General features: G+C 45.6%; 1 protein-coding gene across 1 annotated transcript in view; it reads left to right on the top strand.

The window, feature by feature from the left end:
- The window catches only part of LOC149456890 (importin subunit alpha-5-like), a 117,679-nt gene extending 102,285 nt beyond the window's left edge, over window positions 1-15,394 (top strand). Inside the window, 5 exon segments of the mRNA XM_089684317.1 lie at window positions 1,259-1,384; window positions 3,811-3,938; window positions 9,531-9,709; window positions 9,814-9,848; window positions 9,850-15,394. Of these exon segments, the coding sequence (XP_089540443.1) occupies window positions 1,259-1,384; window positions 3,811-3,938; window positions 9,531-9,709; window positions 9,814-9,848; window positions 9,850-10,002 (621 nt within the window). The 3' untranslated portion in view covers window positions 10,003-15,394.
- Window positions 15,395-27,461: the final 12,067 nt, after the last annotated feature.

Below are 27,461 nucleotides of genomic sequence, written 5' to 3'. Positions count from 1 at the left end.
GATGCCGTTCACACGGATTGCATTTTGAGCTCCATTACGAAAAAAAAGGGTCCTGTATGAATTTTGAGCGGTGCATTGCAGACTCATAAGTGATAGAGTAGAGTGGTATGCAGAGGTAAGTGTTCGCATAGGATTGCTATTGAGAGGCAATTTTGCATTGAAGTCAATGGGAGGCGAATTTGCATTGATGTCAATGGGAGGCGGTTTTGCATTGAAGTCAGTGGTGGACATTATGTTACTTTGAAGTCAATGGTGGGCAGACCCCGCATTCACTTTATCCGCTCTCCCCCGGACCCCGCGTTCACTATATCCGCTCTCCCCGGACCCCGCGTTCACTATATCCGCTCTCCCCGGACCCCGCGTTCACTATATCCGCTCTCCCCGGACCCCGCGTTCACTATATCCGCTCTCCCCGGACCCCGCGTTCACTATATCCGCTCTCCCCGGACCCCGCGTTCACTATATCCGCTCTCCCCGGACCCCGCGTTCACTCTATCCGCTCTCCCCGGACCCCGCGTTCACTCTATCCGCTCTCCCCGGACCCCGCGTTCACTCTATCCGCTCTCCCGGGACCCCGCATTCACTATATCCGCTCTCCCCGGACCCCGCATTCACTATATCCGCTCTCCCCGGACCCCACATTCACTCTATCCCCTCTCCCCGGACCCCGCATTCACTCTATCCCCTCTCCCCGGACCCCGCATTCACTCTATCCGCTCTCCCCGGACCCCGCATTCACTCTATCCCCTTTCCCCGGACCCCGCATTCACTCTATCCGCTCTCCCCGGACCCCGCGTTCACTCTATCCGCTCTCCCCGGACCCCGCGTTCACTCTATCCGCTCTCCCCGGACCCCGCGTTCACTCTATCCGCTCTCCCCGGACCCCGCGTTCACTCTATCCGCTCTCCCCGGACCCCGCGTTCACTCTATCCGCTCTCCCCGGACCCCGCGTTCACTCTATCCGCTCTCCCCGGACCCCGCGTTCACTCTATCCGCTCTCCCCGGACCCCGCGTTCACTCTGTCCGCTCTCCCCGGACCCCGCATTCACTCTGTCCGCTCTCCCCGGACCCCGCATTCACTATATCCGCTCTCCCCGGACCCCGCATTCACTATATCCGCTCTCCCCGGACCCTGCCTTAGGCTCTGATGTGAATGTACAATATATATGTAAAGCGCTGCGTACACTGACCTCACTATATAAGTACCTGTAATAAAATAAGTAAATGACGACACATTTCTTTTTCTCTGGTTCTTCAGGTGATTCTGAATTGCTCGGCATTGCAGAGTTTGCTGCACCTTCTCAGCAGCCCCAAAGAGTCCATAAAGAAGGAGGCTTGCTGGACGATATCCAACATCACCGCAGGCAACAGGGCGCAGATCCAGGTGAGCTGAAGGGGCGCTCAGGTTGTTTATCAGACGTGGCGCAGTATGGAGCCGACCTTCCACATTCTTCTATCATGCTAATGAACCGCTTAGCGACTTCCCCGCACTGCGGCACGGCGGCTGCTCTGCGCTGGATCACGTATCTGGTACAGGTAGGGCGCGGGTGCCCGCTGCCGTCTGCCTGTGCTGTGATTTGTTACAGCACAAGCCGATCGGTGGGTCCCGGCCCATGATTGATCGCCAGGACACGTTGATCGGCTCCATGATTCACAGAAGAGAGCTCTGTGTTGGGAGAGATCACAGAGCTCTATACAGGGAAAGGTGATCTTGCTGGGTTTTCTTTATTCTATGCAAGGAAAAAAAATAATAAATAATAATAATAAATCTGCACATATTACACTTGTTAGACTCGGTTCACACCTATGCAGTTTGCGTTGGATCCATTTTTGCGGTGCGTTTGTGACGTGTTTTTGATGCGTTTGGCATTTTTTTCTTTTTTTTTCTTGTTGCTAGGCAGATTAAAGTGCAGCAAAAATACACGACATGTTTTTCTGCAGCGTTTCCATTGAAGTCTGTAGACCCAAAACTGCAACTTTTTTGCATTCAAAAAAGTCCCTATATACCCAAAAAACGCAAAGAGTGAAAACTCCGAGATGTGAACGTGTCCCATAGGAAATCATGTTAAATGGACTGTAGTGCGTTTCTGCGAAACGCTGTGGAAAATGCGTAGGTATGAACCGAGGGTTAGCCCTTGTTCTCCCCTATATGTTAACCCCTTCCCAGCCAGTGTCCTTAGTACAGTGACCGTGTATAGCAGGGGTCTCCACACTATCCAAGCAAAGGGTCAGTTTACTGTCCTTCAGCTTTTAGGGGGGCTGGACTGGGGCCATTGGGAGTAGAAAAGGTCCCAACATCAGTAGGGAAAAAAATGCCTCATCTTTGATGTCAGGGGAGGGAATAGTGCCCCATTGTTGGTATCATTGGGAGGAATTGTACCCCATCATTGGGCCCCATTGTTTGTGTCATTGGGAGGAATTGGGACCCATTGTTGGTGTCATTGGGAGGAATTGTACCCCATCATTGGGCCCCATTGTTGGTGTCATTGGGAGGAATTGTACCCCATCATTGGGCACCATTGTTGGTGTCATTGGGAGGAATTGTGTCCCATCATTGGGCCCCGTTGTTTGTGTCAATGGGAGGAATTGTACCCCATCATTGGGCCCCATTGTTTGTGTTATTGGGAGGAATTGTGCCCCATCATTGAGCCCCGTTGTTGGTGTCATTGGGAGGAATTGTGCCCCATCATTGGGCCCCGTTGTTGGTGTCATTGGGAGGAATTGTGCCCCATCATTGGGCCCCGTTGTTGGTGTCATTGGGAAGAATTGTACCCCATCATTGGGCTACATTGTTGGTGTCATTGGGAGGAATTGTGCCCCATCATTGGGCCCCATTGTTGGTGTCATTAGGAGGAATTGGGCCCCATTGTTGGTGTCATTGGGAGGGATTGAGCCCCATCATTGGGCCCCATTGTTGGTGTCATTGGGAGGAATTGGGCCCCATCATTGGGCCCCGTTGTTGGTGTCGTTGGGAAGAATTGTACCCCATCATTGGGCTACATTGTTGGTGTCATTGGGAGGAATTGTGCCCCATCATTGGGCCCCATTGTTGGTGTCATTAGGAGGAATTGGGCCCCATTGTTGGTGTCATTGGGAGGGATTGTGCCCCATCATTGAGCCCCATTGTTGGTGTCATTGGGAGGAATTGTGCCCCATTATTGGGCCCCGTTGTTGGTAGCGGTGTATTTAGGTTTTGTGCTGCCCTAGGCAACACAAAGATAGTCTGCTCCTACGGACACGAACCAACACCACCCCCCTTCCCCCTTCCACGGAAAGAGCCTGACATTGACCAACAACACCCCTGCCCCCCACCTAGTAGATCCTTCCACTAACCCCCTCCAGCAATAGAGACACACTCATCTTCACAGCTCCAGACATCCCCGAGAATGAGAGTCAGGCTCTACATACACCATAAAGCAGCCCACAGCTTCTCTCGGATCCCACCTGGTTCCCATGGTGTGCGTCCTTTCTTCCATCCCTTCTTCTTGGGGGACTTGCTGCCCCCCTGAAAAATGCCGCCCCAGGCAAGTGCCTTGTTTGCCTTGTGGTAAATACACCCCTGGTTGTTGGTGTCATTGGGAGGAATTGTGCCCCATCATTGGACCCCGTTGTTGGTGTCATTGGGAGGAATTGTGCCCCATCATTGGACCCCGTTGTTGGTGTCATTGGGAGGAATTGTGCCCCATCATTGGACCCCGTTGTTGGTGTCATTGGGAGGAATTGTGCCCCATCATTGGGGGGAGGGGGAATCCTCTGGAGGGGTTAAAGGGTGAGGGAAGCCTGGCGTAAATTTGTATTGTTTTCTTACAGACGGTGATCGACGCCGACATATTCCCGGCTCTCATTAACATCTTACAGACAGCGGAGTTCAGAACAAGGAAGGAGGCTGCGTGGGCCATCACAAACGCCACTTCCGGGGGCTCAGCAGAGCAGATCAAGTAAGTGTTACCTGCAATGGGTTCAAAATTCCTCTCTTGTGGTGCTTTACCCCTCACAGTCTGTAGATTCATCATCCTGTGTGTCCAGGACTCAGAGGTGCAATTTTAGACCTGGGTTTTATGATTCCACCTTCACTTCTCCTCCTCCTCTCCCCAAGTGTACCCATAACTCCACCCACTTTTTGCTAGTGTCCTTAGCTGATGGACCCCTTCTTCTCTTGGACCCTAATTTTTTATTTTTTTTATAGTGATCAGTTTCCCTTCTTTTGCTAATACAGATCAATATCTGACTGCTTATCGCTCTATGGCTCACTAGCAGTTTTCAGATCGGTTATCCCCCATGTGCATTATCGGAACCGTGCCACGTTTTGCAACAACAGAACCAACCCGTAGTATTTGCTTTGGGCATTGTATCTGGTGTCTGACGCTCGTCTTGGTAGATTGTACAAGTGGGTGCTACATAGGTCCCGGGCTGTGGTCCGTTCCTATGGTACACAGGCCCAACGTGGTGGTATGCCCAACGTGCTGGGCGGAGCCTGTACCCACGACAGGACCAGCTATGTATACAAGGTAGAAAAGGGTTTCTGGTTCTTGGCTACACACATCTTGTTGGATTATTACCCAGATATATAGTAGATGCTACACTGTATCCTTTTATCCTACAAATTATAATGCAATACTAAGCACACAAATAGAAGGCACAGGTTATGGATTACTGTGAAAAACAGACCAGGAGGACGCAAACACCTAAAGTCATATTAGTCTTTTTTTTTTTTTCTTGTAAATAACAAACATGCCATCCTTACCTACTGTGTGCAGTGGTTTTGCACAGAGCAGCCCGGATCCTCCACTTCTCGGGTCCCCTGCCAGCGCTCCTGGCCCCTCCCTCCTGCTGAGTGCCCCCAGAGCAAGCAGCTCTGGGGGCACTTTAAGCTGGCGCACTCCCAAGCCAGCGCACACAGAGCTGCAGCTCAGCCCTCCCCCTCCTGATTAGCAATTATTAATAATAATAAACACCATTATTATTATTATAATAATTTGTTATATTTAAGGGTTAGGGGTTAATTATTATTTATTCATTTATTAATACACAGTATTTATGTATGATTATTTTTTTTACTTGTATATTTATTTTACTTTTATTTATTCAAATTATTACTACTACGACAATAAATAAATGAGAAAATAATAATTAAAATGCTATAAATAAAATAAATAATAATAGAATACTAATCCCAATCCTAACCCTAACCTAACCTTCCCTAACCCCTTACACTAACAAAAAAATTAAATAAAATTAAAAATGAATAATTATAATAAAAACTGCTGATGGAAAAACTAAAAAAAAAACAAAAAAAAAAAACTTAGCAACAAATGATATAACAGATGATATTTTTCTCAGTTGGCTAATAAAAAAACGCCAAAGTTCAAAAACGCTGTAGGAAAACTCGCAACAAAACACGCCAAAAACGCTGAAAGGACGCTACGCACAGATGTGAACGGAGCCTAAGGGTGTGTTCCAGTGGCTCATGTCTGTGGGATGGAACGTGGATCGCCCGTTGGGAGAGGACAAGTATTTAATGTGGCTCTCTATATTGTCATCTTTCTGCCATCCAACCTGGAGATGCATATACTGCACATCGCTACGAACGTCATGTAGATACACTTGAAGTCTCGCTAACGTACATACAGCTTTGAAGAAAAAAAAAATTCTATAGATATATATAAAAAAAGAATACTATAGGTAAATAAAAAAAAAGAATACTATAGATAAATAAAAAAAAAGAATATTATAGATAAAAAAAAAAAGGAATACTATAGATAAAAAAAAAGGAATACTATAGATAAAAAAAAAAAGGAATACTATAGATAAAAAAAAAAAGGAATACTATAGATAAATGAAAAAAAGAATACTATAGATAAAAAAAAAAAAAAAGGGAACTATAGATAAATATAAAAAAAATACTATAGATAAATAAAAAAAAGAATACTATAGATAAAAAAAAAAGAATGCTATAGATAAATAAAAAAAAGAATACTATAGATAAATGAAAAAAAGAATACTATAGATAAATAAAAAAAAAAGAATACTATAGATAAATATAAAAAAAATACTATAGATAAATGAAAAAAAGAATACTATAGATAAAAAAAAAAAAATCCAAAAACTGAAAGTGCCTCGTCTCTCCTGGGACTCTGAATCCTGAGTGTTTTCACCCTATTATTGTCTTGCTTACCTTTTATAAGTAATGTTATTATAGTGTTTACCTGTTTGAAACGGTATTTCTTCCACCATGATATCAGGAGAGCCTCTCTGGCTAATGACGTGATGCAGGCCATACACGGGTCGAATTCCGAACTATTTTTCGTCCGAAAATCGAAAATGTTCGCTCGGTAATCCGATGGCGCCATCAATGATTTCGAAAATCGACCGAGTCATAAAGTTCACCCCATAATAACATGCGAAACTTCCGTTCCTTCCAGGTCACGGCTCATGCACATGTTCTTTTCGGAAAAAATGATTGGACGATTTGACCATCTTTGAGTCAAAAATTGGTCGTTTTTCATGAATTTTCCAACACACCCGACCACCGAAAAGGGGAGGAACCACGAAAATCGTCCGGTGCCATTGACCCCACTAACAGAGCGAAAATCGGCCGATTTAAGAAGGTCCGATTCTCGGACGAAAAATCGGTAGAGTTTCGACCCATGTATGGCCGGCATTAGACGTCTGGCTGCGATTTCTGCCGATGTTGCAAGCTGACAGTTTGCCATCTCACCTGCTGCCTGATTTCTCAGAGACTCAGGCCACAGGGACTTGGGTTGGCAACTGGGTGGCACCGCATGCACACACGGCATTTTTGCAGCCACTTTTAGTCCTAATGCACACGGGACGTTTTTACAGCGGCTGTTTTTGGCTTTCGGCGTGTTTTTCTACAGCCAGTAACCCCCCCCCCAGCATGTTATCCTATGTGCCCATGCACACAGAGACGGGAATTTTTTTGGCTGGAAAAACCGCAGGACTAATGGGTTTTAAGAGGAGTTTTTTTAGCTGTAAAAATGCTCTATCGCAGTAAATCGTGGCAAACCCATATTTTTGGACTTTTTTGACTAAAAAAATTGTTTTGTTCTTTTTTTGGTAAAAATAACTTGAATAAATGCGAATACAAAAATGCTAAAAACTGAAAAATGCACGATTTTAACGTGACTTACACCGCTAATGTTACCAGCGTTATTAAAACACCCCGTGTGCATGGAGGCTTACAGGCATCAGGTGTTTTTTTTTTTTTGTTGTTTTTGTTTTTTGGGGGGGGGGGGTGTTTTTCTTTTGTTTTTTGTTTTTTTTGTTTTGTTTTCACGGTTTTTTTTTTGTTTTGTTTTTGTATTCGAGGTTTTTTTTGTTTGTTTTTGGGGTTTTTTTTTTTGTTTTCAGGTTTTTTTTTGTTTGTTTTTTTTTTTTGTTTGTTTTTGGGGTTTTTTTTTTTTTAGTTTTTTGGTATTTTTTACAGCTTCCCTCCATATTATGTGTCCATTCAGACATTGATTTTTAGAAGATTTTAGTGGCACAGGCTTTTACGAGCTGTAAAAAAAAAAAAGAAAAGGTCACTGCCATCACGTCCAGGAGCAGCAGCGTTTTGACAGACAAAACCTTTGACGCGCCTAAACGCTTTTTAACGCCAGGCACGTTTAGCACTTGAGTGTTTAAATCATTTCAGTAGCCAGAATAAATTATTGTTCTGGCCGATGAAATGAATGAATGCATAAGTGCTTGACGCCGGTAAACGCGCCTAAACGTTTGTTAAAGCGCTTGACACCTTTACAAGCTAAAACAAATGAAAGCGTTGTGCTTCTTGCATGAATCAATACATGTAAATGTACAAACAGAAACGTGACTGATAGTCCCAAAAAATTATGAAACATAAAAATAAATGCAATTCTTAAAAAAAAAAAAATCCAAATAAGTGAAAAATCTTCCTGCTGGTGATTCCACCCAAAATCCCAGTGCTGTAAATCTTCAATACATGTGAATCACCACAGGGAACATAGACCTCCAGGTGGACTCTCACCTTCTCGCATTGGACCTGTATGTGGGCACGGCTCAGGCAAAGCATCTCCCCTATGAGGCTAGGTTCACATCTGTGGGGGTGGTGCCGCTGCGGATTCGCGCGAAAATCCGCGCAGCCGCACCACCCGCACAGAGGAATGCGGACCCGCGGGCGGGTGTCATTAGTTCTAACGGCACGCCGCCAGCACTGGAAAACGCAACCGTACTGGGAACCTTAGCTGCGTTTTCAAAGAAGTGCCGGGACTTCTTCCCTGCGTGTCCCGGGGGACGGGAGTCCATTCAAATGAATGGGCTCTCGTGCCCACGCAAAACACGTCCCGCACTGCCGCATAGGTGTGAACCGGGGATGAGTGGGGGTAACACACAACTTACTCCTCTGTGCACTCTTCCCCTTATGGATCACCACTGGACCACAAGCATCAGGCGTTTTTTCTGCGAAAACGCTGTTGCCAAGGGGAGGAGCTTTTTTCTTTTTTTTTTTTTTTTTAAACGTCGCGTGGGCATGAGGCCTTATTGTGGTTCCTTCATACCGGACATGTTGAACACCTTCAGTCTGCATATTATTAATATACAGGATTTGTATAGCACCAACAGTTTGTGCAGCGCTTTACAATATAACATACAGGCGTACCTCGGTTTAAGAATTTAATGTGTTCTCCGGGACGTTTTGTATTGCGAAAAATTCGTAAACCGAAATGTGGTTTCCCATAGGAATGCATTGAAAACCAATCTGTTCCGGAGGTCAGAAAAAAGTAGAAAAAAAAAAAAATTTGTCACTACAGGTCACTGCTGGTTTTTAAATGTAATTTCCGTTTTTTTTTTTAACTTCACTATAGCTCAGAGAATCAGCTGTCACTTTCCCCCCCCAGATAAAAGAAACAATGTTTCCTTTTGGTTTGTTTCCCAGAGTTAAAATACACAAATTTGCCTTGTAGTTTATTTCCCTGAATTAAAAGAAACAATGTTTCCTTTTAGTTTTTTTTTCCCCAGTTAAAAGAAATAATGTTTCCTTTTTGTTTCCCAGAGTTCAAAGAAACAATGTTTCCTTTTAGTTTTTTTTCCCAGTTAAAAGAAACAATGTTTCCTTTTAGTTTGTTCCCCTGAGTTAAAAGAAACGTTTCCTTTTAGATTGTTTCCCTGAGTTAAAAGAAACGTTTCCTTTTAGATTGTTTCCCTGAGTTAAAAGAAACGTTTCCTTTTTAGATTGTTTCCCTGAGTTAAAAGAAACAACTTTTCCTTTTAGTTTGTTTCCAGATATAAAAGAAACAAGGTTTCCTGTAACTCCGGGGAAAGTGACCGCTAATCCTGTGAGCTATAGTGAAAAAAAAAAACCGAGGCGTTCTTAAACCCGAGGTACACGTGTAATATAACATACATTCCATGAGTATCCCCGAGGGAAGGCAGAGGAGAGTACTAGCAGCAGCAGTGTCTGTCCTGTTTATTATTTTACTGTTGCTCGGGCAGCTGATGGGTATATATTTCCCCATTTTCCTGCAGATTTTCATCTTATCGTTGTCTTTATTCAGGTATCTGGTGGATCTAGGCTGCATCAAACCCCTGTGCGACCTCCTTACCGTCATGGACTCCAAGATCGTCCAGGTGGCCCTCAACGGGCTGGAAAATATCCTGAGGTTGGGAGAACAGGAGGCCAAGCGCAATGGAACGGGCATAAACCCTTACTGCGCCCTCATCGAGGAGGCTTACGGTAAACGCACGGCCGAGGTTTATACCTGGAATTGTCTGAGTACGTTCACAGAATTGGTGGTGAACCCCCCCCCCCCCCCCTGTGCTTTCTCACCCCATATCCAGGTCTGGACAAGATCGAGTTCTTGCAGAGTCACGAAAAACCAGGAGATCTACCAGAAGGCGTTCGACCTGATCGAGCATTACTTCGGCACTGAGGACGAGGACACCAGTATTGCCCCACAAGTAGACCTCAGCCAGCAGCAGTACATATTCCAGCAGCGAGAGGCACCCATGGAAGGATTTCAGCTCTAAGTACAAGCAGAGGGGGCTCAGCATGTCAGAGTAATCTCCACGTTCTCCTTTCAGATCCTCGCTCAATTGTTTGCCGCGTGCGCAGTACACCTTTCTGTTCCCTCCTAACCCCCCCCCTTTCCCCTGTACTTTCCTTCTATAATTTCCACCTCCCTCATTGCTGCCTTTTACTTTTCTGCCCCATAAAAGCAGCTTATAGTCTCCTGCCCTTAGACTTCCATCTTTTTGTTTATTTTCCCCTCCCCAACTCCCCTCTTTTCCTCTCCCCCACCAACTTCCCTCTTTTCCTCTCCCCCACCAGCTTCCCTCTTTTCCTCTCCCCCACCAGCTTCCCTCTTTTCCTCTCCCCCACCAGCTTCCCTCTTTTCCTCTCCCCCACCAGCTTCCCTCTTTTCCTCTCCCCCACCAGCTTCCCTCTTTTCTTCTCCCCCACCAGCTTCCCTCTGTTCCTCTCCCCCCCAGCTTCCCTCTTTTCCGCTATCTCCCCAACTTCCCTCTTTCCCTCCCCCCCCCCAACTTCCCTCTTTCCCTCCCCCCCCCAACTTCCCTCTCTTCTCCCCCCCCCAACTTCCCTCTCTTCTCCCCTTTTTTTCAACATACAGGCACTGTCCGTGGAGCCAGGAGCCACGACTCCCAGGCCATCAAAAGGAAAGGCTCCACCCCCCCACCTCCCCCGAGCCTCTGCAAACGCCGCTCTCATGGTGTCAACCCATCCGATGTGCTTTAACATATCTCCATTTCACCTCCGACTCGAATACGTACGCTACAAAGGACGTGAAAAAAAAAAAAAATATCGACTCCAGTGACAAAGATATAAAAGACCAGACCAACCGAACAACCTGACATCGACCGGCAACATCCAGGACCCGAGGAGACTTTTTATTTTTTAACCGTCAGGACAACGTACAAGACATTCAAAGACGCGCTGGTGCGAAAAAAAAAAAAAAAGAAAGAATCACCTTCATGGCAACTGCTGCCCGGCTTCATGTCGTGAAATTCGGAGGGAGAGCCTTAGACACTTCCTTTTATGAGACGTGCAAGCCTGAGCGAAAAAGAAATAAATAAATAAAAATCAGCAAGGATCGGAAGAAACAAAAAAAAAACAAAAAAAAAAAAAAAAAAGATTTACAGCGCGAATTATCGGAACTGTTCGCCTTTAGCAGGATCGAAAATTTTTCCGTAAAACCGCATCTCTGACCATCTCAATCCACGGGAAGGGTGGTTCAGCTGTTTCGATGATCTCTACAGGCTGCCTTGAGTTTTCGTTTTTGTTACTTGCTCACGTTATTTTGTGTCTCTCAACCCCCCCCCATCCCCCAACGCCACAAGACTGTGGACCGCCGCTGTCCTCCCCAGAGACACACGACAGACTTCGAATTCTTTTGTGAAGACTTTTCTAGCGACTCTTTAAATTACAAAACTAAAAAAGGAAAAAAAAAAAAAAAAAAAAAAAACAAACAAAACTGAAACCTCCCCGTCCCTACAAACTGACATCCAACAAATGTGATTAGACTGATCGTACTTCTGCACGCCGATGTTTTCAGGCCTTCGACTCCTGAATTTTGGGCTTCGCAGGCAAAGTCTTCTCTACACCCCCCCCCTCCCCTCCCCCACCTCCTCCTCCCCCCTTCATATATCTGGTTTACAGAGAAAACCCAGTGTAGTTTAGAGTATATATATTTTTATTTTTCATAAATGCAGCAATTTTGATTTGCTGTGTAAATTATTGCATTATTTTAATGTAAACATTATATATGTTCCCGAGTCCATTTTTTTTTTTTTATAAAGGTCGCAAGGTGGTGACCTTTTTAAAAATCCGCTGCCACCCCTCCACCGGCGGGAGCACATTATGCCCGGAATGGAGGGGCAGCACAGCTAGGCTTTGTGCTTTTTATTTTTTTTTCTGGATTTACAATCTTACAGTAAGTAAAAAAGTATCCATCGTCATTTTCCTCCCATCCTTAAAACGATCGCTCTCTGTCTGGATCGACGCATTAAAGCACAAATCATATCGTCCGGCCTTTTACTCAGTTGTCCTTTTGTGTTTTCTGTCAGGTACGTCCCACAGAATTTCTAGCATTTCTTTTTGGGGGGGGGGGGGTGGATATGTTTTATTTTTTGTTTTGTTTTTTGTTTTTTTGTTTAGTGTTTTTTTTTCGCTTTTGTTTTTATATTTTTGTTTTGTTTTTGTTTTTCTTTTGTTTTTTTTTAAGCTGCTACTGAAAACCAGCATCTTAAAAATGATGTTATGTCCTTTTCTTGGGGCTTTGTTCACAAATTCAGCGTCGTGGCTGGAAAGGGTTTTTTTTTTACATGCTTGATATCCACTTCTCTTTGGAACCCCGTGAAAGTGGCTTTGAGTGCCACTGCTAGTGCTCCAGTGCTAGTGCTCCAGTGCTAGTGCTCCAGTGCTAGTGCTCCAGTGCTAGTGCTCCAGTGCTAGTGCTCCAGTGCTAGTGCTCCAGTGCTAGTGCTCCAGTGCTAGTGTTCCAGTGCTAGTGCTCCAGTGCTTCATTGAAGAAGTGGCTGCCAGCATCCATAGAGCTCATTCCATAGCTCAGTGAATAATACGGAGGAGAAGGGAGGCTGCACATCGATCGACCTGTGTATTCGGTAAGGAACTAGTACGGCCTCCGCCTGTTCTCTTTCGAGGTCACGCCTCGGATGCATTTCTACTCGCTCACAGGGCTTAGTCATGTGACTGAGTTTAGTGGGCTGGGAGAAACTCATCCGAAGATGTGGCCCGAGGGGGGCTGAGGCGGGGGGCCCTTCTAGTTCCATATTTAATGTACGGCCTGATCGGTGCACTCTGGATAAAAATGTATCCAACAGGGAACATATCATAGGCCGGGACTGTCCCCTGAAGATCAGAATATGCAGTGCTGGGATGAGATGATTTGGCACCCAACACAACCCCCCCACACACACACACATTTTTTTTTTTGCACCCCTCCCTGCTGAAGCACCCAAGGCGGTGGCCTCTTCTACCTACCCCCTGGGCTGCCCCTGCCCAATTATATGCAGAATCTTCTTGTTACTGCACAATTGTATCGTAGTTCATGTCCGTCATTGCCTGTGATATCGTTGATCACGTCTCACTTTCCAAATACTGGCTGTCAATCGAGCATTCTGGTTCAAAGCTGGGCATAGATGAGTCGGGTTTTTTTCTAGCAGTATTACGGTAGACCGCCATTACTTTTGCCCCCTTCCTTTGCCCCAGGCTCGCCTCCTCTGTGCCACTATCAAGCTCAGTTCACGCTACTGCGACCTGAAAGTCGTGCGACTTTTCCAGGCTACTTCCTGGCGACTTGATTACGACTTTGATGCGTGACTTTCATGCCATGCGACTGCCTGGGTAATCTTCCTGCAATGTCGGATCCAAATCACATCAATATCAGACTTGGAGGCGACTTCCATTAAAGTCTATGGGCACAAGTCGGATAAAAATCGCCTTGAAGTAGTACAGGAACGACTTTCCCAGGCGATTTGATGTGACTTGAGTACGACTTTGATGTGTTACTTTCATGCCATGCAACTTTGGGTAATCTTCCTGCAATGTCGGATCCAAATCACATCAATATCAGACTTGGAGGCGACTTCCATTAAAGTTTATGGGCAAAAGTCGGATAGAAGTTGGCTTGTAGTACAGGAACGACTTTCCCAGGCTACTTCTTGGCGATTTGATTGCAACTTTGATGCGTGACTTTCGTGCCATGCGGCTTTGCCTGGGTAATCTTCCTACAATGTCGGATCCAAATCACATCAATATTGATGAGCGCCAGACTTGGAGGCGACTTCCATTAAAGTCTATGGGCACAAGTCGGATAGAAGTCGCCTTGAAGTAGTACAGGACTGACTTGATGTGACTTGAGTACGACTTTGATGCGTGACTTTCATGCCATGCGACTTTGCCTGGGTAATCTCCCTGCAATGTTGGATCCAAATCACATCAATATTGATGAGCGTCAGACTTGGAGGCGACTTGCATTAAAGTCTATGGGCACAAGTAGGATAGAAGTCGCCTTGAAGCAGTACAGGAATGACTTGATGTGACTTGAGTACGACTTTGATGCGTGACTTTCATGCCATGCGACTTTGCCTGGGTAAACTCCCTGCAATGTCGGATCCAAATCACATCAATATAGATGACCATCAGACTTGGAGGCGACTTCCATTAAAGTCTATGGGCACAAGTCGGATAGAAGTTGCCTTGAAGTAGCACAGGAACCTTTTCTAAAGTCGGAGCGACTTCATTCGTGTTTAATTCAGACAGCTCTCATTGACTAACATGGAATTTCACATGTCGCACGACTTGGGGTCTCACAAGTCGCGGCGGTGTGACCTGAGCCTTGTATTATTTTAATTTATTTATTTCATGTACTTCTACAGCACCGTCAATTTACGTAGTCCTTTACATCAGGCCCCGCCCCCGAGGAGCGTACAATCTACATACTATGGAGAATTAAAACAGGAGCCAGTTCACCCTCCAGCATGTCTTTGAAGTGTGGGAGGAAAACTGCGCAGGCACAGGGAGAACATGCAAACTCCAGGCAGGTGGTGCCGTGGTTGGGATTCGAATCAATGACCCGAGTACTGCCAGTGCTAGAGAGCTGGGCTGTAGGACGTACCGGGCAGATAACACAACGGATAAAGTCCTAGCAATAAGGAGCAATGCAATCTCCGAGACACATTGCCCTCTTGTTTTCACCATCACCCCCCCTGTATCCCCACCCCTGCCAAGGAAATGTCCGCTATTCCTCTGCTTTTTTTTTTTAATCCCCCCCCCCCCGTGTGTCACAGACCTCATTTGTGTTCTACAGAACTCCGATCACACACGTCATCCTTCCTTGTATTCGTCATTTTACCTGCTAAAACTTGAGAAACAGACTTTTTTTTGATCAAGAGCCAAACTTCAAAGGCCAAGCGCGTCAAAAAGCGCGGGGGGCAGGAGGGTGATGGGTCTCCTGCACCCCGGGAACACTGCACTACGGGGAGAACGAAGGACAAAAAAAAAAAAAACACACAGCAATTCTTAACCTTGACTGCACTTTCAGCTCTATTGGACTGGACCCACGTCCTTTTCTTAGGGGAACTGAGTTTATTTTTTTCCTTTTTTTTTTTTGTTTTTGAGTTTGGGACAGATGCTTATTCGGACATTTAACCTTCCAGAGTTACACTGCTCAATATCTGTGGTACATTTTTTTTTTTTTAAACCTGCCTCAGTTGTGTCATGGCTGTATTTCAGAGTGACCTTAACCCTTTAGCTGCTGACACTGGTGTCACGGGGTTTCTTCCTGTCTTACGTGCATGCAAAAATCTGTCATTTGGTTTTAGATTTTGTAATCTTACAACCCAGAGCTGGCGCCCGATAATTCACACGTTTGTAGCCAAATCTGCACAGTTTTGTCATTCTGCACCCCCCTGTTAACCTCCGATATTTCAAATAATGGGTAGTTTTCAACTTGCTTGAATGATATCCGAATGTATAGAGAATGAGTAGGTTGCCTATAAAACAGCTGAGGATCTGTGCATGTAGAGCAGTGGTTCTCAACCTGTGGATTGCGACCCGTTTGGGGGGGTCGAACGACCCTTTCACAGGGGTCGCCTAAGACCATCGAAAAACACATATTTCCAATGTGTAAAGAGCAGCTGCTGTGCAGAAAGCAGCTACTCTGGTAAAAGCAGCCACTGTGTTGAAAGCAGCTACTCTGGTGAAAGCAGCTGCTGTGCAGAAAGCAGCTGCTGTGCAGAAAGCAGCTGCTGTGCAGAAAGCAGCTGCTGTGCAGAAAGCAGCTACTCTGGTGAAAGCAGCTACTGTGTTGAAAGCAGCAGTATTGGGGGTAAAACGACATTTCATGAATTATAATTACTGAGTAAATAATTTTATGGTTGGGGGTCACCACAACATGAGGAACTGTATTAGAGGGTCGCAGCATTAGGAAGGTTGAGAACCGCTGCTGTAGAGGCATCTTTGGGGTTGATTTTCTAAAAACCGAAGAGTGCAAAATCTGCATGGCAACCAATCAGCTTCCATTTTTTTTTTTCTTCAAAGCTGAAGTTAGAAACCGATTGGCTCCCGTGCGCAAGGGAGCCAATCAGCTTCTAACTTCAGCTTTGAAGAAGAAAAAAAAAAATGAAGTTAGAAGCTGATTGGGCTCCCTTGCGCATGGGATCCAATTGGTTTCTAACTTCAGCTTTGAAGGAAAAAAAAAAATGTAAGCTGATTGGTTGCCATGCGGATATGCACCAGTTTTTGGGCTCTCTAGTCTTGGTAAATCAACCCCCTTCGTGTCCCATGCCCTTGGGAGCCAATCAGCTTCTAACTTCAGCTTTGAAGAAAAAAAAAAATGGAAGCTGATTGGTTGCCATGCAGATCTGCTCCAGATTTTGGACTCTCTGGTTTTAGTAAATCAACCCCCTTCGTGTCCCATGCGCACGGGAGCCAATCAGCTTCTAACTTTAGCTTTGAAGAAAAAAAAAATGGAAGCTGATTGGTTGCCATGCGGATCTGCACCAGATTTTGGACGCTCTAGTTTTAGTAAATCAACCCCCTTCGTGTCCCATGCGCACGGGAGCCAATCAGCTTCTAACTTCAGCTGTGAAGGAAAAAAAAATGGAAGCTGATTGGTTGCCATGCAGATCTGCTCCAGATTTTGGACTCTCTGGTTTTAGTAAATCAACCCCCTTCGTGTCTGCTGCTTCAAGTTGCATTTTAGAATTCCTTTTCAGTCTTTTAGCAAACATATAATTGGTAGGTGTTCGGATCCAGCTGCAGAATTTTGTAGCCACCTCTTTTTTTCATCGCGATAAGGTGTGTATGCCGTACATCTTCCTGTCCAATTACCATTTGACCGATTTTGTTGGTTTCAGTGGTGACTGCATGATATGGTTTGAGATGCTTTTAATTCCAGGTGCCCAAATCAGTCCACCCAAGCTATAGTTTGACAGGACCATGGAAAAGACTGGTTAGAGGTAACTTAGAAAAATCAATACATGGAGTATGCTAATGGTGACTTTACAGGCGTAGTCCCAGTTGACCTTGTGCTCCTAGTTCTGAGACCGCACCACCAATTATGGCTCTCCATCCTGCAGTCCCAATGGTATCCAATTATGATTACATGAGGTTTGTTTACATCAAACCTACCCTGTGAATCAGGAGCTCAACTGCTATCACTGTGCTATTCGACCTGTGCACAGGCAGAGAGAGGGTTGGTTTGTTTGTAAACAAACATGTGATCACCATAACTGGCTACCATATTGACTGCAGGATGGAGAACCGTGATGATTGGTGGTGCGGTCTCAGAACTAGGAGCACAAGACCAGCTATCACTGTGCTATTCGACCTGTGCACAGGCAGAGAGAGGGTTGGTTTGTTTGTAAACAAACATCATGTGTTCATCGTAACTGGCTACCATATTGACTGCAGGATGGAGAACCATGATGATTGGTGGTGCGGTCTCAGAACTAGGAGCACAAGATCAGCTATCACTGTGCTATTCGACCTGTGCACAGGCAGAGAGAGGGTTGGTTTGTTTGTAAACAAACATCATGTGTTCATCGTAACTGTCTACCATGTTGACTGCAGGATAGAGAACCATGCTGATTGGTGGTCTTTGAATCAGGAGCTCAACTGCTATCACTGTGTTATTCTACCTGGGCAAAAAGACCACCAATCAGCATGGTTCTCTATCCTGCAGTCAACATGGTAGTCCGTTATGATGATCACATGATGTTTGTTAACAAACAAACCAACCCTCTCTGTGCCTGTGCACAGGTCGAATAGCAGTGATAGCTGGTCTTGTGCTTCTAGTTCTGAGAGCATACCACCAATCATCATGGTTCTCCATCCTGCAGTCCCAATCGTGTTCAGTTATGATGATCACATGAGGTTTGTTTACAAACATACCAACTCTCTGTGCTATTTGACCTGTGCACAGGCGCAGAGAAGGTTGGTTTGTTTGTAAACAAACATCATGTGATCATCATAACTGGATACTATTGGTACTGCAGGATGGAGAACCATGATGATTGGTGGTGCGGTCTCAGAACTAGAAGCACAAGACCAGCTATCACTGTGCTATTCGACCTGTGCACAGGCAGAGAGAGGGTTGGTTTGTAAACAAACATCATGTGATCATCATAACTGACTACCATGTTGACTGCAGGATGGAGAACCATGCTGATTGGTGGTCTTTGAATCAGGAGCTGAACTGCTATCACTGTGTATTCTACCTGTGTCAGAATGTCCGCCGAAGTCCCGCTATAAATCGCTGATCGTCGCCATTACTAGTAGAAAAAAAAACGCCATTTGTAAACGCTATTAATTTACACATATTGGGATTTTTTTTTTTGTAGCAAAGACATGGAACAGAATACATTTTGGCCTAAATTTATGACGAAATTTTGTTTTTAAAATTTTTTTACTGCACACGTTTAATAGCGAAAAGTCAAAAAATTTTTCTTTTCTCAAAATTGTCGGTATTTTTTAATTTTTTTTATTTGTAGGGCAACAAATAAAAACCACACAGGCGATCAAATACCACCGTAAGAAAGCTCAATTCATGGGGAAAAGGACGTAAATTTCATTTGAGTGCAGCGCGGCATGTCCACGCAATTTTCAAAGTAAGGTAGCGCCGTAACGCAAAAATTGGCCTGGTCAGGAAGGGGGGGTGGTAAATCCTCAGGAGGGCGAGGGCTTAATCAATTATGATGATCACAAGGTTTGTTTACAAACAAACCTACCCTCCCTCTCTCACATTGCGTGTTCACTATACAGCGATTGCAGATGACAAACTGAAACTGTAATATGAGTTACAACATCAAATAAACAATTTTTAAAAATTTGGCTCAAATACTCAGAAGTAAAAAAAAAAAAATGGATTTGTTAAACATTTTTGTCCATTTTCCAGCAGCGCATGAGCTAGGAATTTACTAAAACAGTGTTTTAAATAAAAGATTTAAAAAAAAAAAAATGTAAAAATGTATTCAGGTGAGAAAAGTAGGTGTCATCAAGATCACTGACACCGCTAGGTTTGGCTTCTAGGCTTCAAAGCGGAATAAACTCTCCAATTACAGAATGCCCGATTTTAAATCTCCCCTTACATAAGATCAGGGGTGTATTTAGATTTTGTGCTACCCTAGGCGACACAAAAATCGAATGCCCCCCCCCCAACAGAGAGAACCTGAGACCAACAACTCTCCTGCTCCCCCACCCAAGGGAGCCTTCCAATAACACATATCCCCCCTCCCCCCGGCAAGGGAGAGAAGGACACTCACCTTCACAGCTCCGGACATCCCTGAGAACAAGAGTCGGGCTCTGCATACACCATCAAGCAGCCCACAGCCTCTCTTGGGTCTCCATGCCGTATGTGTCCCCCTTTCTGTATATTCTGTCCCTTTTCCTGGGGTGCTGCCCCCCTGAAAAATGCCGCCCTAGGCAAATGCCTTGTAAATACGCCCCTGCATAAGGTCCATAGGTAGTAAGCAATTCAAGAGAACATATTCCATTACGTCTGCCATCTTTTTTTTTTCATCAGTTTGGCAAGTGGGACACGCCGATCACCGCTAATTTCACGGCAACCTTCAGGTCAGGCTCTATGATCGGCTGGGGTGGCGTCAGTCCTTCCCCACCTCCTAGACAGGAGCTACTAGCGCTCTATCTCTTCCATGGTGAAGGGTTGTTACAATGGTGTCTTGTGTGACCAGCATCATGGCAACTAGTCTTCTGAAATGAGGTTTGGATTCATTCAGTAGGAGTTGGTTGTGATGTTGGCGGTGGACATTTCTAACAACAAGGAGGTGTAGTGCCGGAATTTAGCCAAGATGGCGCCTGGCTTTGGTGGAAAGGGGGTGGCATAGCCTGGCGGAGTTAACCTGGTGAGCAATCTCGTTTTATTAATTTTAGCAGTCCAGGGATATTTTTTAGCTTTAGAGCGTTTTAGTTTTAATCACAGAAGGGTTAAAAACGGTTTTAAAAGAAAAAAGTGGTTTTGTCTTGACTCATTGATCAGCCAAGAAAGTGCTTTTCGGCACTTTATTCAGGCCCAATAGTCTTTTATTTCTGTACATATCACAACGTCACCACTGAAACTAATATACAGGTTTGGTAAACTGCAGATCATCGAAGACTGCTCAGAAAAAAATGTTGTGGACGTACCTTACAGGATATGTAAACCCAAAATCTTTCAGTATCTTTGGCTTCGCTGTATACAGGTTTCTTAAAGCGGAGTTCCACCTAAAAAAAATAAAAGTCAGCAGCTACAAAAACTGTAGCTGCTGACTTTTAAAAGACAGCCACTTACCTGTCCCTCGGTCCAGCGGTGTCTTCACCACCGTTGCTTTCACCGGCCGTCTTCTCTCCCTGCCGCCAGCATCTTAAGTGTGGGCACCCGGCTGTGACAGCTTGCGGCTTCACAGCCGGGTGCCCACTGTGCATGCGCGAGAAGCGCTGTGCTTTGCAAATGGCCCCGTAGTCTTCTGAGACCTGTCATGTTTCCCAGAAGACTACAGGGAGGGAGGGGGGAGGACAACTTCCGCTTCCGATTGCCTAGGCGATCTCAGTGGAAGCAGGTACCTGTCAAATTCGGGTACCCGCTCCCCCCTCGCTCCTCAAAGGGAGCGGGGGACAAAGCCTTAAAGCAGAACTTCCCTTTTGGGTGGAGCACCTTTTTAAGTAAATTATATTTTCTTGCATCTTTCAAAAGTTTTAACGTGGAGATCTTCTCAGTTGCAGCTTTTCCTTCAGCCAAATATTGAAGGCTTCCACACCTTCCAAAGGGTAAAATTAACTTTTGATCAACACATGCACAGACACTCCACGCAAGATCAAGAGTGGAGTGTCTTGTGCTGATCAGGGAAAACTAAATTCCAGGAATTAGGCTGCTTTGTAAAAAGTGAAGGCACATTATGAGTTAAGTTCACAGAGATGCATGACATCTCCTGATCCTATCTCCTAACAGATTTATAGTACTCCCAATATTCAGTTCCTGGAGCCTGACATTGATCCTTCAGGTCTCAGCATCTTCAACAGTAGTCTCTGCAGTTGCTATGCCTGCCCTCCTCTCCTGCCCAATCACAGAAGCCTTTGTATTATGTGAAGTCATTTACGAAATGCAAAGGCTTCTCTGATCGGGCAGCAGAGGAGAGAAGAGGGTACAACTATCCTGTGTGCCTCTCTTCTCTCTCTCTCTCAGCCCCGAGTGTCTCCATTGTATCTCTGGAAGAGTCACAAACCTGACTGATCTATATAATAGAGGTAAGTTCAAGTGATGGCATGGACCTCCTTGGGCTTAACTCATAGGGGTTTATTTACTAAAGGCAAATGGATCTAAAGCAGCTGCACTTACAGTGCACTTCACAGCCTAAGGGGAAGCTCTGCTGATTTTTTTCATCCAATCATGTGCAAAAAAAGTGCTTTTTTTTTTAATTTCCCTTGCATGTTCCCCTAGAGCAACAGCACTTTCAGTGCACAGCTTATTTGCATTTAGTAAATCAACACCATAATGTTGATTTTACTTTTTGGAATAGGTATGATGCTCCAAGACCTTGCTAAATGGTGTATGGGAAAAATGGACCCTGGAGGAGTGAGCACCTGCAAGGTGCTGTTCAGGATTACAGAGGTCTTAGAAGCAGCTTCATTTTGAGTGGCGGCACTTCCTATTTCAGGTTGACCCCCTGCCATGCAAGGACGTCAGGACACCCATCAGGCCTATTAGGCAGCCCAATGGTAGGGGAGGGTTTACAGTAGACCGACAATGCTGCTTCTAGATGCAAGGCAGTGGTTTAATGTCAGGCCATTACTGGCGGGATGTCCAAGTAAGAGACTTAACATATTTTCTTTTGAAAAACTGTACACAGGGTGTCCTGATACCAGATATACTAAAAAAAAGATTTGGGGTTTACATCCATTGTAAATGTAGTCCTCTGGCCTGTTTCACAATGTTCTGCCACCGTCAAAAGGCAGTCATAAAAAAATGTAAGGAAAAGAGGAGTTTTCCCAGGAGGAGTATGGCTTCCAGGGCATAAGGTGCACCAAACTCAAGAGACAACTTAGCTGCAGCCATATAAAGTCTGCCAGTGGGTAGAGGTCACCTACAGAGAGCTCCAGAATATGTGGTCAAACTTTTCCAGCAGGGATAGAGCTAGTCTGTGCTAGTGGCATCTTGTATTAAACTTGTAGTTTCATCACTGCTGGAAAGACTCGCCTATACCTGCCCATATTTCCTGATAAGAAAAAAAAAAGCCCCCAAATTTGTACTAATTGAAAGTGGAAGTAAAGTCTCCATTGACGACCCCCCCACCACCACCACCACATATCAAAGTACAGCATACATACATGTCATCCATTGTAGAAAAGTCCACCAAAGCATTCCCCTTGATACTTCATCGCCTTGCTTAAGCTGGTGATGTATTGTTGTGCATGCTCAGCCTTCATTCTCGGCATCCTTGCCGTGCCGGAATCGGCAGGGCGCCTTGCTGGGACGGCGTCCCCTCTAGCTCTGGCCTAGGCACTCACGATTCTTATCCTTCCTACAAACCACAAGTTCTTCTTGGGGTTTGTTGCTGGTGTCGGTGGTGGACCAGACAAGGGACGGAGGGAAGTAGGTGCCTGGGACACGTCAAAGATGGTGCCGGCTTGAGCTGGTGTCGGTGGTGGACCAGACAAGGGACGGAGGGAAGTAGGTGCCTGGGACACATCAAAGATGGTGCCGGCTTGAGCTGGTGTTGGTGGTGGACCAGACAAGGGACGGAGGGAAGTAGGTGCCTGGGACACATCAAAGATGGTGTCGGTGGTGGACCAGACAAGGGACGGAGTGAAGTTCGTGCCGGCTTGAGCTGGTGTTGGTGGTGGACCAGACAAGGGACGGAGGGAAGTAGGTGCCTGGGACACATCAAAGATGGTGCCGGCTTGAGCTGGTGTCGGTGGTGGACCAGGCAAGGGACGGAGGGAAGTAGGTGCCTGGGACACATCAAAGATGGTGCCGGCTTGAGCTGGTGTTGATGGTGGACCAGACAAGGGACCTAGGGCAGTAGTTGCCTGGGACACATCAAAGATGGTGCCGGCTTGAGCAGGGGGAATGACGGTAGTGTGGCTAACGATATTGAATTCACGATTTCTAAAACGGCTGGAGAACTTCTGGAATAGTATTTTAGTTGACGTCGCGTTGGATGGAAGAGTTTACTTCCACTTGAAGCGACATGCCCCTTAGTCACGTTGCGGAGAGTTACACAGAGGAGGACCATTTGCAGTAATGTTACCCACAGTAGGAAATCACTATCAGTTGCTCACACTGCAGACAATCGAACGCCTAACATTCTTTTATCACAAAACGCTCACTGTCTGCTACAAACAGGGACGAGGACGAATTGTAAAAAGAAAAAAAACAAAACAAAAAACACTGTAACCGGGCAATACACTTTGCACTATGTCTGTTCCTCACACTACTTTTCACATTGCCAGTCACACCGCTGGATTAGGCGTCCTTCTCCAGGATATCCCAATATTGTGTTACATCTCTAGAATCTTCAACAAGTGGGAGACATTTTTTTTTTGTTTTGTTTTCTTGTAGGATAAAGTTAGTTAATATTCACATATGGCTTTTACATTTTTTGTTATTAATACAAATGTTTGAAGAGTATTTGAAAAGTTTGTGATTTTATATTTTTTGCATTTATTTCTATATTCTCACGGGAGGTGATGATACACAATACCGGCGAGGTGTCGGACAACGGACAGCTGTTTGCAACCGTTTTGGCACCCTTTGGTCAAAGTGATATGTTTTGTTGATTTTAGTTGTATCCTGTTGCCGCTGCTTGTTATGCATATTATGTGGCAGTACGGAGGTGAGTCTTATTCAGTGCTGTCATGTATATGTGTTGCTGGTTTATGCTGGGAGAACGTGTCCCCAGGACCGTGACCGCGCTTTGTCACTAGCGGCTACCATTCACATGGTGATGATCAGGATCCGGTAGGACAGGTTCCCCATCATGTTGTCACCGTGATCACATGGTGATGATCAGGAGCCGGTAGGACAGGTTCCCCATCGTGTTGTCACCCTGATCACATGGTGGTGATCAGGAGCCGGTAGGACAGGTTCCCCATGATGTGATCACAGTGACAACCCGTCACCGTGATCACATGGTGATGATCAGGAGCTGGTAGGACAGGTTCTCCATCATGTCACCGTGATCACATGGTGCTGATCAGGAGCCGGTAGGACAGGTTCCCCATGATGTGATCACGGTGACGATCAGGAGCTGGTAGGACAGGTTCCCCATCCTGTCACTGATCACGTGATGATCAGGAGCCGGTAGGACAGGTTCCCCATCATATGATCACGGTGACAACCTGTCACCGTGATCACATGGCGATCAGGAACCGGTAGCACAGGTTCCCCCTCATGTGATCACGGTGACAACCCGTCATCGTGATCACATGATGCTGATCAGGAGCCGGTAGGACAGGTTCCCCATCATGTCACCGTGATCACATGGTGCTGATCAGGAGCCGGTAGGACAGGTTTCCCATCATGTGATCACGGTGACAACCCGTCACCGTGATCACATGGTGAGGATCAGGAGCCGGTAGGACAGGTTCCCCATCATGTCACTGTGATCAGGTGATGATCAGGAGCCGGTAGAACAGGTTCCCCATCATGTGATCACAGTGACAACCCGTCACCGTGATCACATGACTATCAGGAACTGGTAGCACAGGTTCCCCATCATGTGATCACGGTGGCAACCAGTCACCGTGATCACATGGTGATGATCAGGAGCCGGTAGGACAGGTTCCCCCATCATGTGATCACGGTGACAACCCGTCACCGTGATCACAGGTTTGGGAAGCTGTTAAAACGCCTCCAGCAAAAAGGGCTGGCAGGAAGAGAATAAGTGTGGGCAAAATGAAATAGAAAAATCTATACATCTGCAATAAATGCACGTATCCTATCTTTTGTCTCTTTAGAAAATACTCTAAATACAGTAAAATACCTGTTGGATCTGCCTGGATTCCAGCGAGCTCTGACCTTCCTGTTTGAGTGGACAACACGGCCTCTGCTCCATTCAGTTCCCAAGCAGTGTTGTCAGTCCTGGCCGGTTCTTCTCTAGTGGAATACAGGATATGGTCCCCACATGTTAGGGAGACAAGGGGAGGGGAAGATGTCCTCTTGTCCAGGAGATGCAAAATAGGCTGACAACATTGCTTGGAATTTCATTACTGCACAAACACATAGGAGGACGCAAACGCCAAGTCCATTATGATCAGAAGAATTTATTGAATTCAGAAGCACGTCAAATGAAACTTTAACCACAGGTGGTGACATCTAGCCATGTATGCTGCAGTTGGAAGGCTAACGCCTTTTGGGGGACATGCACCCTTTGGGAGGCGCTTAGGGGGACATGCACCCTTTGGGAGGAGCTTTGGGGGGACATGCACCCTTTGGGAGGAGCTTTGGGGGGACATGCACCCTTCAACAGAGGTCTGTTGAATGGGGCATGTCCCCCAAAATGTATTGGCCTTTGGTGATGGTAATGCACCAGGCGTTTACGCCCTCCTGTGTTTTACCAGTTTTGTTGGAGATCCCTCCTCTGAGGAGGGCAGCATTGGATGAAGCATTACAAGTTGAGTCACCAACGGATGTATGACCGTTTGAGCGCTGGAGCCCTCAACTTTCCTTGGAATTTCAGTGCAACAGAGGCAGTGTTATCAACTCACTACAGGAAGTTAAAGAGCTTAGGGGGACATGCACCCTTTTGGAGGAGCTTTGGGGGGACATGCACCCTTTGGGAGGAGCTTTCGGGGGACATGCACCCTTTGGGAGGAGCTTTCGGGGGACATGCACCCTTCATCAGAGGTCTCTGTTGAATGGGGCATGTCCCCCAAAACATATTGGCCTTTGGTGATGGTAATGCACTAGGCGTTCACGCCCTCATGTGTGTTTTACCAGTTTTGTTGGAGATCCCTTGTCTGAGGAGGGCAGTATTGGACGAAGGGCAGTATTGGACGAAGCATTACAAGTTGAGTCACCATCGGCTGTATGACCGTTTGAGCGCTGGAGCTCTCAACTTTCCATGGAATTTCAGTGTAACAGAGGCAGTGTTGTCAACTCACTACAGGAAGATAAGGAGCTTTACTTGTAGCATTGATAGAGACAACACATGGGGATCTGTACATGTATTGCAGAGAATTTCAGAACATTGTTTTTTTTCTTTATTTTACCCAGACATAAACTTTAAGTGAATCAGCATAAGCATAGCATGTTTCTATACAAATTTATGTACAATAATTTTCCTCATTTTGATTCATCCCCCCCATTTTGGCAGAGTTGCCAGCCTTCAAAGGTATTCATCTCACAGTCATTGTTTATGCTTTGAGGAGTTTCTTCTTTGAAGGCTTCTATCTCAGAAACATTCTCGGGTTGTGTTGTGTTTACTGCATGTTTGGCAGCTACCTTCAGATTTACAGTAATCTCATTAAAAAATAATTGTGCATTAAAATAAACCCACCATAGGAGAAATCACAGGATGCTGACCTCCTTCTGAAAAAGTCTAGTTGCTTGGCTGTCTTGCAGACCACATTCCTGATCTAAGGGTTCGTCCCAGGTTGGTGATTTATAGAAGTCATCTATACATTCGAATGTGGCCTTCAGAATATTAAAAAAAAATTTATCCTGAGCGCTGACCATTCCTGCGTTTCATGTCCTGGTGGGAGTTTTGGCTACTCTTGGGTCTGAGCCCCGGTTGGAGCAGCTATTGAGGAAAGTGGCAGCATCCTCACACCTGATACTCCAGTGCTTTCCACTAGTTTTTGGATACCGAGTAACTACCCTGATACACTGTGAACACAGGAGGTTCCTCGATTGGCATGGGTGCCATTCAAGCAACACTTTGCATTTGCTCAATGGATGAGTTGCAGATCGATATCGCTACATCTTGTCCAATCAGACAACACTTTGAATTTTTGGAGAAAATACAAAATGTTCACTAAATTGCACCTGTACCAAGCAAAGAACTTCCTATGTTCACAATGTAGCAGGGCATCTGTGTGCCATGGGACCTAGAAACTAATGGAGATCACTAAAGTTGAGGTGCATTTCCATGTTCTAGAGCAGTGGTCTCCAAACTGTGGCTTAGGTCTGGTGGTGACCCTTTGCTTGCTTTTATCTAACCCTCGGGGCAATATTTCATCCACGGACACCAATGAAGGGGCACAATTTCCCCCAATGACAGCAATGATGTGACACAGTTATGTCCAACGACACCAGTGATGAGGCACAATTCCATCCTGTGACACCAACAGCGGGGCATGATTCTTTCTACTCATTGATACGAATGATAGGGTACAAGTCCTCTCACTGACAACAACCCCATTTCTAGAGGGGATCTCATGGGTATGACATATACTCATATTGGTCATAAACCGCTTTAAAAGTTGAATTCGATATTGCCCTCCAGTCAAC

The sequence above is a fragment of the Staurois parvus genome, unplaced genomic scaffold (genome assembly GCF_062004578.1).
Source record: "Staurois parvus isolate SC_StPar_1 unplaced genomic scaffold, SC_StPar_1.0 ptg000345l, whole genome shotgun sequence".
Classification (NCBI taxonomy): domain Eukaryota; kingdom Metazoa; phylum Chordata; class Amphibia; order Anura; family Ranidae; genus Staurois; species Staurois parvus.
Note: the sequence above shows the minus strand (reverse complement) of the source record. Positions and strands in the feature narration are given on the sequence as shown.